The sequence below is a fragment of the Heteronotia binoei genome, chromosome 2 (genome assembly GCF_032191835.1).
Source record: "Heteronotia binoei isolate CCM8104 ecotype False Entrance Well chromosome 2, APGP_CSIRO_Hbin_v1, whole genome shotgun sequence".
Taxonomy (NCBI): Eukaryota; Metazoa; Chordata; class Lepidosauria; order Squamata; family Gekkonidae; genus Heteronotia; species Heteronotia binoei.
Window position 1 is genome coordinate 174382959 of NC_083224.1, and position 19380 is coordinate 174402338.

The 19380-nt window shown below is 46.2% G+C and overlaps 1 protein-coding gene across 1 annotated transcript in view; it reads right to left on the reverse strand.

Moving 5' to 3' along the window:
- The window catches only part of SEC16B (SEC16 homolog B, endoplasmic reticulum export factor), a 76059-nt gene that overhangs the window by 26060 nt on the left and 30619 nt on the right, over positions 1-19380 (reverse strand). Inside the window, exons 15-17 of the mRNA XM_060232482.1 lie at positions 15340-15370; positions 13280-13354; positions 12065-12205 (exon numbers count right to left, since the gene is read on the reverse strand). Of these exons, the coding sequence (XP_060088465.1) occupies positions 12065-12205; positions 13280-13354; positions 15340-15370 (247 nt within the window). The remainder of the gene's footprint in view (positions 1-12064; positions 12206-13279; positions 13355-15339; positions 15371-19380) is intronic.

A 19380-nucleotide genomic window follows, 5' to 3' on the forward strand; every position in this document is an offset into this window, starting at 1 on the left:
TAAAACCTATCCATCTACCCTCTTTGACAGGAGCGTCCCGTTTTCTCTGCTCTCCCGCAACAGAAGCGTAGGTTGCTTTTTCTAAGGTCACCAAATGAGATCATTATGGCAGTGTTCGCAATTCTCCGTGTCTTTTCCTTGAAGGCAGATGCCCCTTATCTATAATTATCCATCGTCTTAGATAGGATATATTGCAATGATGGATTGTTTTTAATGCATTTTAACATTATACATTGTACTTTTGCAAATTGTTGTGAGCCGTCTTGAACCCTGCATGCTGGGAATGGGCAGCCTAGAAAATTGAATGAGATGATGATGACCAGGGCTCTTTTTCTAGCAGGAGCGCCTCTGAAGATTAGGCCACACACCCCTGATGTAGCCAATCCTTCTGGAGCTTACAGAAGACCCTGTACTAAGAGCCCTCGAAGCTCCTGGAGGATTGGCTACAACAGGGAGCATGGCCTAATATGCAGAGGAGCTCCTGCTAGAAAACGAGGCCTGATGATGAGGAGGATGACAATGACAACGATAAAGAAGAATTATGACAACAACAAAGACAACAGACATGTCTTGTTCCATGAATATGTCTAATTCCCTTTTTTAAAGCCATCTATACTGGCGACCATCACACAATGAACCCACAATTTAATTAGTCATTGAGTAAAGTAGTATTTCCTTTTCTCTCCGGTCTCCAGGTCCATTTAGTGTGATATTGCCTACCAATCAGGGCTTTTTTTGTAGCAGGAATTCCTTTGCATATTAGCCCATGCGCCCCAATGTAGCCAATCCTCCTGGAGCTGACAGTAGGCCCTGTACTAAGAGCCCTGTAAGCTCTTGGAGGATTGGCTACATCAGGGGTGCGTGGCCTAATATGCAAAGGAGTTCCTGTTACAAAAAAAGCCCTGCTACCAACTATCCAGAAATAAGAGATGCTGCTCTTAGCTCTGCTACCCGACCCTTTTCCGCAGGAGCTGCTGGGGACTGAATTGAGGAGTCAGCTGTAGCCTGCCCTCATCTAAATTAGGAGAAGGTAGCATCCAAATATTATTATACAGATTCAAGGAAATTCAACAACTCGTTATATATCATTCCCCGGCTTCCAAAGAGAGTGTTTTTTAATCAAGGGCTAATTTTCCACAGTAATTTATACAAGTGTCTCTGCCAAAGAGAGCAGGTGTGTATTGACCAAGCTGAATTGCAAAGTAAATACACGTTTCCTCTGAGACCGTGCTATTTTTGACAGGAACTGCATGTTAGACAATTAGCTAACAGTTTGATAATTCCTCAGCTAAGGAGTCATATCAAATGGAAAGAGCATCCAAGTTAGTCGCTTGCAGATGCTCCAAATGCTCAGATGTGCGGAACCTCCTGTCACTGTGACAACGCACCATCCACCTATGAACATCAGCCTGTCTGACTTTTTCTCCATAGCCACTTTGTGAGCATGGGCAGGAAAAATGGATTGATTCATGAGTCTGGGGGATGTATATGCCGCCTCTCAGAGATTGGCTAGTGGAAGCAAAACAATACCGTACAACAGGGCTTTTTTGTAGCAGGAACTCCTTTGCATATTAGGCCACATGCCCCTGTTGTAGCCAATCCTCCTGGAGGTTACAGGGCTCTTAGTATAGGGCCTACTGTAAGCTTTTGGAAAATTGGCTACATCAAGGGTGTGTGGTCTAATATGCAAAGGAGTTCCTGCTACAAAAAAAGCCCTGCCATACAACTGGGAAGCTGAGGGCCAATTGAGACATGCTTCAGATGGGGAGGTCTAGGTCTGAAGCTTCCAGCATTTTTTTAACCTGAATTCCCAAGTATACAGGGATCCCACATGCCTGAGAATTCAGTTTTACAAATCACTGCAAGTTCCATATATGGAAATCCCAACACACATCAAGTTTGGGCTTGAATACAACTGCTAAGTTTTTAAGGTATTCACCTACAACTGGAACTGACCAAGGGGGTTCTAAAAAGGTAAAGGTAGTTCCCTGTGCAAGCACCAATCGTTTCCGACTCTGGGGTGACATCGCATCATGACGTTTTCACACGGCAGACTTTTCACGGGTGTGGTTTGCCATTGCCTTCCCCAGTCATCTACACTTTCCCCCAGCAAGCTAGGTAGGATAGAAGACTGAGTCAACCTTGAGCCAGCTACTTTAACCCAGCTTCCACCGGGATCGAACTCAGGTCGTGAGCAGAGCTTGGACTGCATTACTGCAGCTTACCACTCTGGCACCATGGGGCTCCAAGTGGGTTCTAGCCACATTTAATACATTCTCTTTAAAATCTCTCCAAGTGCAAGATCCTATAATTATGCTATAATTATGAAAGTAAGCCACAAATGCCTACTTTTCCCCCCAGACTATTATCCCTTTAAACTCACTTTTCAGCCCATTCTGGTATTCCAAGAAGTCCCCCAACATTCCTCAATGGATCCTTTTACCTGAGCAGAGCACAGGAGACTTTAATCTTTCTTTTTTTTTTTCTTCAGCAGATGTGATAGTTCATTAATTCTGAATATTTTAACCACCCTAACTGCACAATTATGATATTAGTGTCACAAAAATGAAAAAAAAACCCTAATCAGCACACACATCCAAGAGAACTGCAGTAATTAAAGCCTACCCTTCTTTCTCTCTCTCCCCCCTTTAAGTAAAAAGGATTTGATTCTGAGCATCTTCAAGTATGCCACTGCACCACCAGTGAACAGGAAGTTAACTAATTAAGCAACGGAGAATCAGAAGCTGCTTTAAAACAACAGAAACAATGAGGATTTGAGCAGCGGTAGGAAAAAATTTCAGCATGGATGTTGCTCGGTATTTGAAACCTGGGCACCTCAAACATTTGCCCAGCTTGGCCAAAAGCACCTCTATTTGCTTTGCCAGGGAGTTTGTTCAACAACCAGGCTGATGTTAAACTAACATAACCCCTAATGTGTCTCTGGAACCTGACACAAAATTCATCTAATCATGGTCAAATTCAAGGGGATTATATTGACATATCCTTTTCATCTCCCCATATGAAACTGGTGATGGATTAAATACTCAGCTGGAACAAGATAAATCGGGATGGACCAGGCCTAATCCAACCAGGTTTTGTTAAAAACAAATCAGGACTGGGTTTTTGTTTTGTTTTTTTCTATGATTAAAGCATGGATCAATGATGCTTTGGCCTTTTTAAAATCAAAAACTATATTTTAAAATTGGCATAACATTCTTCAATACAGATTGACAAAAGGTTAGCAAGAGAAGCTGAGTTTAAACAAGTCAGTAAAATGTAAAAAGAACAAGCGAACATATGGCGTAATGGCTTGGATCCAGCGATGCGCAAGCATAAAACAACATAGTGCAGTTCTGCTTGCACAATATCTTCTGCAACATCTAGCATTCCCCTCCCTATATATTATATTGCCCAGAAATTACTTGCACAAGATCTTGCACAAGTGGAAATAGAACGTGAGGATAGATACCACAGACTTGACTTAGTCCAAGAAGCTACCATAAACTTTTTCTTACATCTCTTTATGTCCAGGAGTTCGTGCAAACGGAAATTTTGTGCTGGATCCAACCTATTATTGACATTTTACAACTAGTGTTTCACATAATATTTTATGAAGTCTAAAAGCCACTTATATTTATAAAAGGATCTCAGTCTTTCAAGGTTATGTGCTAAATGATAAAAATGGAATCCAGTCTTTGTGAAAGTTAAGCGAACACTGTAATTTCACAAAATAAATAATACATTGTGTGTTAGCTAGATCTTGCTATCTCTCTTTGGCCTCTTGCACAGCATCCCATAGTGGGAAGATCCTATAGCTCCGTCACAGAGTATCCGCTTTGCATACAGAACATCCCAGGTTCAATCCCCAGTGTCTACAGTTTAAAAAGGATCAAGTACCAGGTGATGTGAAAGATTTCTATTGGAAAGCCATGGCCAGTCAGAGTAGACAAGCTGACCCTGATACACCAAGACTCAGTACAAAACAGCTGAAAAGGGGCTGTGACTCGATGGTAGAGTATCTCCAGTTAAAAAAGGATCACAAAGCAGATGATATGAAGTGTGATCTTGGACTGTCACTGCCAGTCAGAACAGACGGCTTGACCTTGATAGACCAAAAGTCATAAGAGAGCATAAGAGAAGCCATGTTGCCATCAGGCCAATGGTCCATTCAGTCCAACACTCTGGCCGTTTTCGCACTTAGCGTTTGCTCCCCTTATTCCGCGGCGCAATTATGTCCGGATCATTTTTCTCGTTTTCCCACTAGTGACTCTTTGCGGAGTCGCCTTCCCTGAAGCCCCGGCTCAAATCGTTTTCCCACTGGCATCGACTTGAGTTCGATGCCCTGTCAATCATTTTTTTTTTAAAGCGCAAGTCTGGTTGCGTAATGACGTACTAACGTAACATCGAGCTGTTCCCTCCCCTTCTTTTCGTGGACAAACCGCATCACGTGTGCTGCTGCTGCTTATGGATTGGCTGCAGCTGTAGAATCCTCCACAGCCCTTTATGTATTAACAGAAGCATTCACAGTGGAGAATCCTAGCACTAGATTCCCCCCCCCAAATTCTGAAGCACTAGATTTCCCCCCCCCCAAATTTCCTCCGCTCTCTTTCCCCTCCCCCGGCTGGCGCTTGCAACGGGGACCTGACTGATTCCTGCTGCCAGAGCTCCCCCCCCCCGCCCCATTCTCTCCTTCCCCTTCTGTGGCGCGTGTGAAGAGCGAGCTCGCGTCTATTTTCTAACCGAGCGGAATGTAGCCAGGGAGAAGAATGCAGGACTCCAACTTCCCATTTTATACATGGCGATTTTGTGCAGGTCTAGAAATCCTGGTGGCACAGCTGAGGGAGGCATTCCCTTTTTAAAACACACACACATGAATGCTTTGGCCCGCACCGGCACTAGATTCCCCCCCCCCCAACAATGGTCGTTTTCGCATTATCGAGATAACGCAACAGCGAAATAACGCAACTAAAGTCAATTTAAAAAATTCTAACGAAACCAATTGAAGTGGCAATTGAGGCTATTCCAGGAGGGTTTTTTTTTTTCTATTTGTTAATTTCGAAATATCGCTATTACGCAAAACTGTGAAGTTTAAAAAAAAAATGGCCGTGCCGGCACTTTGGGGAAGCGCCGCGAAAGGCTGATGATTGGCCAAGGGGGTGGATGGGGTGGGAGGACGGAAAGGGAGAGGGTGCCGCCCACACAGCAGTCGATCCGGCGTGGATGGATTTCCCACTGCAAAGTCCGCGGAGTGGATCCGGTGTGGATCCGGAGGTTTTCAAAAACTCCGGCAGCATGCTGAAAAACATACTCCGGTGTGAAACCCCTGAAGCACCGGAGCAAAGCGCAGCGCCGGAGCAACAGGTGCGAAATCCAGGAAAAGATCCGGAGGTAAATGGGGCGCTATGCCGGAGCAAACGCTAGTGCGAAAACGGCCTCTGTGCCACACGGTGGCAAAAAAACCCCAGGTGCCATCAGGAGGTCCATCAGTGGGGCCAAGATACTAGAAGCCCTCCCACTATGCCCCCACAAAGCACTAAGAATACAGAGCATCACTGCCCCAGACAGAGAGTTCCATCAATATCCTGTTGCTAATAGCCACTGATGGACCTCTGCTCCATAGACTAGGGTAGTTTCATGCATTTGTATTATAACAGGGTGTTGTATTTCTTTTGGGAGCTACAGCATTCACAGTCCTTGGATGGAGATTACAGGGATCCATGCATAGTTTATACAAATGTGCGTCATGTGCAACCATTTGAAATTAACGGAGAGGGACTCGTATCTCCATTTAGGAACAGCAGCTTTATGCAAAAAACAAGTTACCGGAGCTGGATCAAGACCATTCTTTATTAGAAGCATAAAATACTGTAAATCACACTGCATCTATGAAATAAGACTGAGTCTAAAGCAGCTGGCACAGGAATCACATTTACCTGTCCATATTTCTCTTTTAGCAGCCAGTTATGGGAACCTTAAGAGCTTGGTTTATTCTTGTAAGTTTAATTTTACATGCAAATTTGTTGTTTGGAGAAAAAAAAAAAGCCACTTTCTATATGGAACAAAGCTTGTTCCCTGCCTATGATTGCTAAATGGCTCCTCTCCACTGTAATTTGTACCAAACCTATGACAACCCTTTTCAAATTCAGCAGATTATTAGGAGGATTATTCATGGCCAGCACTCCTTGGGAGTGAGGCACTTCCTGGTACATGTCAAGGCAGCTTCTCAAACTGAAAGGTTTGCAGCCGCTCCTGTGGAGCTGCTTGTGTATCGATGAAACATAAATTAGGCAAATGTGATCATCACCAAATGAAGCATTAGAGACGAAATAGGAAATTGGCCTGTGCCAAGTTTAGCTACTTAAAACCTCCACGGCTTCTATAATTCATGTCATTCCCTACGTAGCTCTCATTTCTTCTGAATTTTCATCTAGCTGAAACCCTCATCAGAGGCAAGCAGAGGCTGTTAACTCTGAAGGGGCAGTAGCTTAGGCATGTTTAAGCAGGTAGACAAGCCCATAACTAAGGCTGTTCTGTGAGCTGGACCCAGGGATACCAACAGGACTGGCATCATCACACCTGGAGTTAGGGCAGGTGCTAGGGTTGCCAGCCTCCAGGTGGGCCTGGAGATCTCCTGTTTCTACAGTTGATCTCCAGCCAGGCCAGGCACTAGGGGTTTCTAGGACCCCAGGCCGAAACCTGCTCCTCTGCCCCCCAAGTTGTGGACGTCACCTGGCTGCCATTCCCCCCTCCCCCAACTTCGCTGACGTTTGCAAAGCCTCGGTGACATTGGGGACACAGCAGGTGTGCTCAGAGCTGGGCCCTGCGTGCACTTGCTGCCATGCCCCCCGACTTCGCTGAGGCTTTTGAAGCCTTGGCTATGACAGGGAGACAGTGGGCATGCTCAGAGCCAGGCTCTGAGCACACTCACTGCCACACACCCAACTTCGCCAAGGCTTGCGAAGCCTCAGGAAGCCTCGGGAAGACAGCGAGTGTGCTCAGAGCCGGGCTCTGAGTACACTTGCTGCCACATCCCCCCGACTGAACATGCCCACACACCCCTGACTGAGCATGCCCGCTGTTCTTCCAACCTCACAGAGGCTTCCCAAGCCTCAGCAAGGTCAGAAAGTTAGCAGGCACAGTGGGTGAGGAGAGGAGGTGCCTCGTGATGCCCCTAGGCCAGATGGTGTCCCTAGGTGGCCGCCTACTTGGCCTACTCCCACGCGCCGGCCATGTCTCCAGCTGGCAGAGGTCAGCTCTCGTGGAGAAAATGGCTGCTTTGAAAGGTGGACTCTGTGGCATCATAGCATGCTGAGGCCCCTCCCCTCCTGAAACCCCACCCTCTCCCAGCCACACCCCCAAAGTCTCTAGGTATTTTCCAACACAGACCTGGCAACCCTAGCCAAAGCCCAAGTCTTCTGGTGGGGCCCACCCACTCACCTCCCCTGCTGCTTAGCCACCCACACTCCTGGCTGCGTGCACCACCCAGCATAGTCAGGGAAGGATGTTTGAGCACTGGGAGGACTGGGAAATGAGCAAGTGGGCAGGACAGATGGCCAGGCAGTGGGCAGGGGCATAGGTGGGATGTCAAGTTTTGTGGGGCACACAGGCCTGATTTTTGGTTGTGGGGGCCAGAGGCAGTCCTGCTTCCCATATCAGGATCAGGCTAACCTGGCCCATCCAGCGCAGGGCCAATAGCATTTACTCCAGAGTTGGACCCTCTGCACCTTTGCTCATCCTCTGGGGGTAGGGGAGGACAGGAGAGGGACTATAGTTCAGCAAGCCTGCGGAGGGAGGAAACAGCCTCTTGGCTCCAGCAGAAGTTGGAAGTCGTAAGTGATGGGGCCAGGCCCTCTGGTCTTGGTGTTTAAGTGGTGGGGTCGGGACTCTGGGCCCCACTGTGGCTACAGGCCTGGCTGTAGGGGAGAATCCAGGCAGGTGGGCAAGTGGATTGAAACTGCCTCATTTAGTATGTGTGACCGCACCTCTAGAGTGATATCACATCCCCACTAAACTCCTCCCCCTCCCCAAACTCTGCCCTATCCAGGAACCACCACCAGATCTCCAGGAATTTCCCAAGCTGATCTGTAGCACATGATCATATCTCAGAGAAGCAACATTTGGCTTCCATTGCAACTGTCCTGGTAACTTCCATCCATTTTACTTTTTTATCCCACCTTTCATTCAAGGAAGTCTTGGTGGCATGCATGCTTTTCCTGTCTCTAATTTTATTCTTACAGCGACCCTCTGAGGTAAATTAGACAAGTGGGAGAACAATCCTAAGCAGGTAGTCAGAAATAAATCCATGTCCAACTCCAAGGAAAGTGTTTTTAGGACTACAGCTGTCCTATTCCCATTGACTTTAGTGGACTTAAAAGCAGACCTGGTCAGTAACATTATCGTTTGCCACCAAGACAATAAATGTTGCTTTGATCTGACAGTACAGAAATAAAATAAATAAATAAAAGTATGCAGTGGGAAGGAGAAGAAGAATTGGCTTTATACCCTGCCCTTCACTTGGAGTCACAAAGCAGTTTACAATCTCCTTCCTTTCCTCTCCCCACAACAGACACTCTGTGAAGTAGGTGGAACTGAGAGAGCTCTGAGAGAACTTGTGACTGGCCCAAAGTTACCTCATATGTAGGAGTGGGGAATCAAACCCGGTTCTCCGGATTAGAGTCTGCCGCTCTTAAACCACTACACTGGAGAGCCAGTTTGGTGTAGTAGTTAAGTGTGCGGACTCTTATCTGGGAGAACCGTGTTTGATTCCCCACTCCTCCACTTGCACCTGCTGGAATGGCCTTGGGTCAGCCATAGCTCTGGCAGAGGTTGTCCTTGAAAGGACAGCTGCTGTGAGAGCCCTCTCCAGCCCCACCCACCTCACAGGGTGTCTGTTGTGGGGGAGGAAGGTAAAGGAGATTGTGAGCCGCTCTGAGACTCTTCGGAGTGGAGGGCGGGATATAAATCCAATATCTTCATCTTCATCTTCTACACCAAACTGGGTAACAATGCACGAGGAAGTTCTCCTGTGTCAGCTCCCTTGAAATGAATGGGAGTTATTCCAGTAGGATTGGCATAGAAGGACTCTTGGAGGACTCTGCCACTGATCCACTTCACATGTTACAGTTCCCTGACCAATCAGCACTTCAGTGCCTTCAACAAAATGTCATGTCACTATAAGCCTCGGTGTTCATATCTGGAAATTCCTTTCTCATAAGAATGCTATTAACTATAGGACAATTTTGAAGGTCATTGATTCATAGATTCAGCATGAATCTGAAGCAACTTGGCTGCACTTAATACACACATAGGAATGCTAGCCTGCCCAAACTGAGGGCTGGAAGGTTTGAGAGGCTAGTGGGAACAGTTAACTCCGCAGGATTGAACTGAAATGTCAAATTATAGTTCTGCAATGGACATTTGAGTCACCTACTGATCAGGTTTTTCCCCTGTCCAATTGTACTCTGTCTACACCAAAATAAATCCCAAGATTTTGCATTTGTGTCCTGGTGTATTGTAAGTAAAGAAGAATACCAGGGAGAGCCAGTTTGGTGTAGTGGTTAAGTGCATGGACTCTTATCTAGGAGACCTGGGTTTGATTCCCCACTCTTCCACTTGCATCTGCTGGAATGGCCTTGGATCAGCCATAGCTCTTGTGGAGGTTGTCCTTGAAAGGGCAGCTGCTGTGAGAGCTCTCTCAGCCCCACCCACCTCACAGGGTGTCTGTTGTGGGGGGAGAAGACATAGGAGATTGTAAGCCGCTCTGAGTCTCTGATTCAGAGAGAAGGGTGGGGTATAAATCTGCAATTCTCCTTCTTCTAAGATTCCCATGAGCATTATTAGCAGTCAGTCTGAAGCAGAATTATACCTTTCTAAACCCATTGACTTCAAGATAAAACTTGGCTTAGAATGACACTGTTAATGAGCAATCCTAAACAGGTCTATTCGATAGCATTTACATTCATCATGAAAATGTTCTTAGGATTTCAGCCTGGGATTCCCAGTTTGCATGATCAAGGCAATAAGACACCAGACACTGTAGTTGTTTCCACTATTGGCAGTGATGTGTCAATAACAGCCATGATTTGTTTCCGTAAAAACCTGTCAAACTCACAAAGCCATGGGTATGCATGCATTCACACTTTTCCATAACAAATAAAGTACAAATACAAATCCTCGTGCACAACTATCCTACATATTTTTTTTTTCATGCCTGCTTCATTAAAGGTCATCAGGATGTTTTCGGCACCTCCAAACAAGAAGGTGCAAATTAAATATAAAATGACAGCTCAGTCTTAAATGTGACCTTTTCTACACTGGTTATTTGTCCCAAGTTTGATGCTGTTGGAAAGCAGGTTCCCCTCCTCCCCGCTGCTTGATCCAATAATCAAATCGCACTTGATTTGATGTGGGGAAGGGCTGCATCTCAGTGGTAGAACATCCAATCGACATGCAGACTGTCCCAGGTTTGATTTCGAGCTGCTCCAATTAAAAGGGCCAAGTACAGGCGATATAAAAAGACCACTACTGGAGACCCTGGAGAGCCAGTGCTGATCCGAGTAGATAATACTGACCTTGACAGACCAATGGTGCACTTCAATATAAAGCAGCTTCATATATTGTCCACAGTACTCATGTACCCCTTTGGGTTTCCCTGGCTTTTCTCCAATCTTTGCCAAACCTGATTTGCTGAGAAGTTTGGAGGAAGATTACAGCAAAGCCTTGATGGTTGCCATGTGGGTAGAGAAGTTTGGATTTTCCTGCGCTTGCCCATGCAGCAGCCAGAAGCAGCTATCCCAAAAGTGGCCATTCCCCTCTGCCACCAGAGGGCTTGTGTCTTTTTAAATCAGCACTTGACTATTATTATAACAGTCTGTGGTTTTCTGAATTCCCAGCTCTCCCTCTCTCTTTTTTGAAAGTCTCCAGACCCTTTCATTGCAGAGATATGCCTTTCCCTTTATATCTTCAAAAGGAAAAGGGATAGAGATTTACTGTTTAAAATGAAATCTGGAGGTAATAATATTCAATAACAATATTCAATATTCAATTGATCATTTTTTACCATCTTGAAAAGACCCAGTGGCCTATTGGGGGAGACAGACACTGCCAGGGATCCAGGACAGGAACACATGCCATGAAACCCTGCTGCAACTATGTTGTATTTAGAATAACTGGCACAGCATTGCCTGGCAACTGGTAGGAGATGGGGGAGGCAGGTGTTTACTGTAGGGTGACAATCTTTGATGAGGGACAATGATGTCATTTCCAGTTCAACCCAGAAGCACCAGCATCACACCAGGGCAGCACTCTAGCATCCACCCCCATACTCTATGGTTTCCATCAAGCTTCTGGGCAAGCACTAGAGTGTTGCCTCAGTGTGATCCCAGCACTTCCAAGTTGCGCCAGAAGTGACATAACTGCTCTGTGATTCCCTCCCCTTGGTTTAGTTGGCCTGCTTCTCCCCACTGACCAGCTGAGCGTCGACAGGCAGCAGCAATAATTACTGGGAGTCTGCTCACCATTAGTGGGCACCCAGAAGCCTAGCTGTGTCAGCAGACACAACCACCAGCCATCAATTGAGAGATTGAAATGGGCGTATGAGAGAAACTTGGCTGTGAATTTCAGTTGGCTTATGAGGAAGCTGCAGGAGCAGCGGAACGCAATTAAAAAACGGTGGTTGAGTGAAGGCAAGATTTTTTCCTTCAGAAGCCGACAAGCAACGGAGGGACTCCTTTGGAACTTTGTTTTTGAGTCGAAGTACTCTCTTTGTGAAAATAAGAGACTTTGTGGGGTCCTCCCTGAAATAATACATTTGAGACTTTTGTGTTGCTAAAATGTTTTGAATATATGACAATTTTTGTATGTTTCTACACAATATAACATAATTTGTACAAGGTATTTAATAGTGTGATTTGCACAATATTTTTTGGTATATTTGTGTTAGCAGACACGCCAGCAGCAGAAAAATCAAACAAGCCTGTCCCAGTTTGGACTTCCTCAATTTGCATCCTTAAGAAATGCAGACCATGTTTTTGTTAGTATCATTCATCCATAATCAAAGACTCACCTTGATAACTTGCTCTAGGAGGACGGGGTTGGTATTTCCGTTCTGGGCAAGGAATGCCATCCCAGCCCCTTCACAATAATGCAAGGCCTGGGCAGTAAGGCCATAGTCTGTGAGGTGAGTGGCATAAATCAGTTTGTACACCTGTGAAAGAGAATGGGAGGGAATGTACAGACCCTGAAGGGCAAAAGAGGAAAGAATTCTGTCTTGAACTTCTCAAATGGCGGTCCTGAACAGAAGGCTGTGGCCAGCCCTCTCTCCCTAGAGTACATTCAGACACCCCAGGAAGCTACTCTAAAAATAACATCCCATTCTTCAACAAGAGAATGTCACCAATTTAAAAGCATTTTCTTTCCAAAATAGGTTTAAATTGGACAAATTGCTACTTCTGGTGGGCAGTGAACTCACTGCCTCCACCCAGGCCTGTAGCTACTGGGGGTGGGGGGCATTGGGGGGCCCTGCCCCCTGACTTCCTGTCAGGTGCCCCAACTTTCCCTCCCCCCTGCCACCTCCCTCTGCCATGATTGCCCAGGAGGGGTACCCAGGAGCAGCTGCTGCCCCTCCCACACCATTTAAAGGGTCTACCAGGAGACAAAGAGAGTGCCCCTGGCCTCTCAGCTTTCACCCCTGAGGCCCCTCAAGCAGTGGTGGCAGTGGGGGGACAGGGTGGAAGGTCAGGCACCCTGAGTCATGGTGACAGTGGCCAGTGGAGGGAAGCCCCTAAGTGCCCCCGACTTTTAAAATCCTGGCTACAGGCCTACCTCCACCACGGCTAAGGCCCCATCTTGTTGCAGGTGACGCAATCAGTTTTCTTAAGGACCTGGCATTTCCATGGGGTAAACCTAGGGCAGCCTTGATCCAGGAACAGAGTTGTCCCAAACATCATTCATACGAATAAAGATCAAACAGCTGGAATCACCACCCTTCATTTCTAGCAAAAGCATCGAAGACAAAACTGGAGAGGTCCTGTTCCTGGAAGTATCTATGGAGACATTCCACTCCCCTGCATTGGATTCTTGAAGTTGGATACATGGCTGCACATGCACATCATTGCATGTTGCACCGCCATTGAGCAACAGCAATAATTCACTTCCTGGATTGTCTTGTCCACACAGGAGAATCCAGTTGTGCATGACCACCATAGTGCAAAATTCAGCATTGTGAGGATTCAGCCCATCTTAAACCTGCTGGCTGCAGCTGGAAGGCAGCTTCTCTTACCTGGAAAGTGGGGATGAAAGCTTTGGGATGCCCCAGCAGCTGGCAGTATTCAAAGACCTCCGTCCTGTGGATATCCTCCAACCTTACAAACTTTCTTCCTGCACTGTGAGGCCAGCACAGAATCCATTAAGACTCCATTCAGTACATCTCGAACTGCGACTACCTCGCCAATGTTCTCCATGGCACCATTTCAAGTGCATTAGAGTCAGGCTTTCTTTTTTCCTGGAAAAAGAGGTGCTGGAACTCTCAAGAGGGAAATGAGGGAGAAACACATGGGTGACACGCATGAACTTTTTTGAGAATTTTGTTTCCACAAAGAGGTTCCAGAACTCCATTCCGCCATTTTCCCCCAGGAAAAAAAGCCCTAATTAGAGCTAACTGATCAACGGTAACACACCTTTTAAATATATACCAAGGTTGTTTCTCTTACATGAGGGGTACAGCTGTTGCTTTACTGAGATTGTCAAAATGGAGAAATTGAGGGGAGGGGGAGAAATAATACGATGGTTCTGCATGGGTGTGTTATGGTTACCTCAGCAGTGGGTACAGAAAGCAAGGGTCAGGTGCCATGCCTAGTAGAAAAAAACTGTTTCAAGACCTAACTAGACTTTACATCTTCTACAGGTCAGAGATCCCTGACCCATTTTACGGAGCACAGGGAGAACCACAGTGGGACAAATACACTCCCACATGGCTGTTTCCACTCAGGAAAATGGTGTGGGGAGGAGGGAGATTGAAGCTTCTCCTTCCTCCATTATGTACTCCAGAGCCGAACTGAACTCCAAAGTGCTTGGGGAATGTTAGAACTTCAATGTCACAACTGTCTGTCAGGGAAATCCACATGATTCGTGGCAGATGTAACGTCTAGTGTCCGTAAGATGAGGGAAATCCTTTAGGGAAATCACTGGTAACCCAAAAGTTTTGAGATTCCATGTAAGTAACTTTAAACACTTAAGTGTCAGATGTGCTTTGCTTGAAGATGCAAGAAGCACTTGGCCCCAGCAATACTAATAAGGAGCAAGCCATGTAAAGGTGAAATGAATCGTTAAAATCTTTTCCTTATTATCCAGCCAGTGCGCCATTTGCATAAGTGGAATTGTTGGCTCTTCAAATTGGATTCTTAACCTTAACAGTGCCTCATAAGGTGAATGACTAAATCACTCACTACAAGCACAGCTTGCCTATGGGAAGACGATTTGAACGAGGCGCTCCAGCATTTGCCATGCAACCCTAAGCAGAGTTACACCCTTCCAAGTCCACTGAAGTAAATTGGTTTAGAAGGCCACGAGCCTGCTTAGGACGGCATTGAAATGTAATTCTCTGCACCTGTGGGCTGACTTCCCACATTTTAAAATTTATTTTATTTTGCAGGCTTTATATTCCACCCTTTCCCGTAAACGGGCTCAGGGCGGATCACACCATGAATTAAATGACAATAAAAACCTACAGATTTAGACTTTAAAAAGTGAAATAAAATTCACAAACCAAACGATAAGATAAAGTGCATCATAGGCAGGAAGGGCACATTTTACAGAATAAAACAACTATCGGGCCAAGAACAGAATGATGATAATAATAAATAAGATAGCACAACAATACAGCATGATGTCACAATTCCAGGCAGGGAATGCAAAATGCTATCCTCTTCATTAGAAGGGAAATGTTTACTCCCCCAGTTCTTCGAACGATTTGCTAAATGTGATGAGGAATGTTTTTTGGGTCAGCAAATGTTCAACCTGTGCATTTGTATCAGTTATCCAGAGATTTTGCGCCAGTGAATGTTTGAGAGCGTATGTTGGCTGGCATGGGGGATCTATCAGAATTTGACAACACCTGACATATAGAAAAACCTGACACTCTCAGACACCCAGCAATCTAAATTTGAGAGAATCTAACACCAGAGAAGCATCAGCAATCTGTATTTGGGCAGAATATAAACTTACCAAAATAAAAAAAAAAGAATAAAATAAAATATTTTGCAGAACAACAGTCGACACGCAGCAGCCCTGTGCATATTTACCTGGGACCCACTAAATTTGTCAGGACTTACTTCTTTTGGCTGTTAATGTAGCAAATTGTATATGAGCCTTCCTCCATGTAGCCAATCAACAGGCATATCTTGAATTTTGACAGCAAGTGTTGATCTCAAAATTCAAAGACGATATTTTGAAATCAATTGTTCATGCTCAAATCTGACATTTGGAATCTGGAACTTCAGCAACTCGGAGTGGCCCATCCATAGGTGCACCTGGACAATCACTTGGGGTGTCAAAGATGGAGGGGTGCACCAACCAGCCTTCTCACCACTCTGCCCCCCCCACACACACATGGATTAGGGTCTGCCGCAGCAATTAGCAGCCCTTGGAGGCATCCCATGGGTCTTTTTCTCCTCCCCTCCCCCACAATGCATGGGGATAATGGGTAGGATCTTCCGGCCTCCCCACAGGTGGGGCAGGGGCAAGAAAGGGTGGTCTATGGCTTCCCTGCACTAGCCCCAAATCCATGGGCTGGCCCCACTAGTACCAACCCTCATTTAGCAAGAATCAAGTTTGCCAAAATGCTAGTTGTGGACCTAAAAGATTCACATTCAAAACCAGTTCTAACAAGGATTCACCATCAACCTACTGGTAAGTTATCATCCCATCCTCAAGTCCAAATTGTGCAAGATGCATTTTTTCCACACGGATGCCCAATTTTCTCTGAGACCGCTGCACATATGCAAAGAAGACTTAAGATTCCACCTCCCACTCACACTATTTCTCCAACCTGAAATGCACTGGGGAGCCATGACTTGTTACTGTTCGGGAAACTGACATGTAATTCACCAGTCCCACTTCAGAGTCCCAACCATGGTTGCCAACTCTGGGCTGGGAAATCCCCAGAGATGAGGGGGTTGAGTCTGGGGAAGGTGAAGTTTGGTAGAGAACTCAGCATGGATGCAGGTAAATCCCAGCAACATCACGACTGAATTCAACTCCTGACCGTGACATACTGGGCAAGGATGTGGTATATTTAATGTAATTATGCATGTATATAATAGAACAGTCTGCTCCTCCCTTAATATCTGTGTGATTTAGTTTAGTCCTGTTGGGGGGAGCTCTTGTTTCAGTTTCCAGTTCTGTACATTAGCTGAAGATGTTGGTGGTTGCTTCCTTGCAAATAAATAGCTGGCGTTTTGAGCCAACGTCTCTGCTGAATGGACCTGAGGATAGCTGCCTGGGAACCCACAACCGGGGAACCCACAACCAAAAGGAGACATTACAAGGGGGAAAGCCAGGGATTCTGAAAGGCAGGATTAAAGTTATTTCCCAGATATACTCCAAGAGTGATTTTCAGGCTCTGCAGAACTGTGAGCAAACCTTATTCCATGCCCTCAGGGGGGAAAAGCAAGCTGCACAATCCCTGAGGTGGCTGAGGCCTCATCAAATTTTCAGTGGATGATGCAAATGTTTAGAAGGTGTTTTAGAATGTTTAGAAGATATTTCCAAGTTCATTCTTCTCCGTTCCATTCATTTTCACTTTGGTGATCCACTCCTGCTGCTTCCTCCCAAAAAACACATTTTTGCCCTAAGCCACACATTTCACAATTTTAAGAGCAAAATCATTGCCCAATGTCTTGGTGTGAAATGCATTTCACACCAAGACTTTGGAGAAAAACTGTTGCTGTTGTTGCCGCTAGGGCTGCCAGCCTCCAAGTGGTAACTGAAGATCTCCTGGGATTACAACCAGTGTTCCCTCTAAACTGAGTTAGCATGAGCAAGCTCACAGATTTTTAGCCTCCAGCTCACACATTTTTGTCTTAGCTCAGGAAGGATGACCCCAGAACACACTAATTTATGCAGTAGCTCACAATTTCAGTGGCAGTAGCTCACAATTTTAATGCCAGTAGCTTACAAAGTAGAATTTTTGCTCACAAATCTCTGCAGCTTATTGATTACAACTGATCTCCAGGAGCCAGATCAGTTCACCTGGAGAAAATGGCCTCGTTAGAAGGTGGACTCTATGTCTATGGCATGATACCCCACTGAAAGTGCTCCCACTAGGGTTGCCAAGTCCAATTTCAGAAATATCTGGGGACTTTGGGGGTGGAGCCAGGAGACACTGGGGTGGAGCTAGGGGGGAGGGGGGGAAACGGCGCCAAGAAGCGTGGCAAGCCGCCCCATCTCGGAGTGGGCGGCCGCTGCGCTGCTGCTGCCTCTTCTCCGCTCACCGTAGCTGCTCCTCCGAGATGGGCTCAGGCTGAACCCATCTCGGAGGAGCAGCTAAAATGAAGCCGAGAAGAGGCGGCAGCAGCGCAGCGCCATCACCCGCTCCGCCTCTGAGGTAAAATCAGAGAACCTTCTAGGACCCGGACTCGCGGCTCGCCACGCTCCTGGCCTGCCTCCACCCTCCCCTTCTCTGATTTTACCTCAGAGGCGGAGCGGGCGTTGGCGCTGCGCTGCTGCTGCCTCTTCTCGGCTTCATCTTAGCTGCTCCTTCAAGATGGGCTCAGCCTGAGCCCATCTCGGAGGAGCAGCTACAGTGAGCGGAGAAGAGGCGGCAGCCGTGCAGCGGCATCGCCCGCTCTGAGATGGGGCGGCTCGCCGCACTCCTTGGCGCCGTTTCCACCCCCTCCCCCCGCTTCCATTTTTTGGGGGAGCAGGGGAAGAGGCTGGAAATCCTGGGGTCCCCCGCCAGGGCGGGAGGGTTTGGAAGCCTAGCTCCCATCAAGCCCGTCTTCCTAAGACTCCACCACTACCCCCCAAATCTCCAGGAATTTCCTAACCTCGAGCTGGTGAACCTAGTTACTGCTTCATCCCAGCTTTGAAAAAAAAATGACCAAGGGGGAATAGCAAATAAAGAATACTTTAGAAATTTAATGGGCTGCTCAGCTAAACTTAGGACTATGACACAGGTTCTTCCCCCCCCCTGAAACTTTAGCTCCAGTGCTTTGAAAATCTCTCTTTGGGAGTCTCTGTGTGAGTGGTGCCTATAAACCGGACGGGAAATAGACTTAAGCTTCTGTGCACGTGCAGCATCTCATTTTATATTACAAGCCAATTTAGGGCTTTTCAAGACAATTACGTTCAGTGCCTAATATACGCGACCTAGGTAAATTCATCCTCTGAGCAAAGTAATTACGAATTTTTGTCAGCATCACTGAAGGAAATTAAACCTTCTAGCGTAGCCCTTGGAAAAAAAAATTCTCACCCCTCAGAAGTGGCAAAACATGTAAAAACGCATTATCTTTTTAAGCGTAAAGAGAAAAGTAAGCCTCTAGTTTTAATCTGAGAATGAGTGTGGTGCTGAGTGTGGTGGATTTCCTCTGTGGAGCCCTCAACTCACAATGAGGTCTCTCCTAAAGCCTTTTAATCAGAATATTCCAGGTACTGGAGAGATGTGATATTTGTGCCAAGTGCCCAGCTGGGGGGAGAAGGAGGTCACATATGCTCAGGAGACCATAGTGATCAGACCTGAGGTTGAATTCCACACAACACACACACAAACAAACACACAAAATCCCAAATACAAATGTGAAGTAAAGCCTCTGCAGACTCTTTTTAAAAACTGCGTAGTGTCAGAGTGACCTCCAGTGTTTAAATCAAGGAATTACAGATTAGGAACTCCACAGCTGGTACTTCTGCAGTCTTATAAATGTTGTACCAGGACTTGGGGCAGTTGTCAGGAGATAATGAACAGTTTCACTTCAAGGTGGTAGAGAACTATTGTATAGATTCTCCGCAACACGGTAGAAAGTCTGTTTTCTTCTGCTGTCAACAAAACCATGCTGGAGGCATTTCTTCTGACCCTCCTATTATCATACAGATTGCCATCCATTGTCACACAAGAAAATTGATCCTTCCTCACAAAAGATTCTCAGCGGTAATACTCGTAACTAGCGGCTGCTTCCACATAGCAGCAGGGAGTGTGAGGGGGGTTGCTGTCTTTTCTTTGGCAGTAGTTTGGCCCACAGACTCTATCAGATCATAATAGTTACCTGCGCTTTGAATAAAAATGTAAGCGGTTTGCTGTAGTGGTTAGAATGCTGGACTAAGATCTTGGGAGCCCCAGGTTTGAATTCCCACTGTGCCACGGAAGGTTGCTGAGTGATCTTGGGCCAG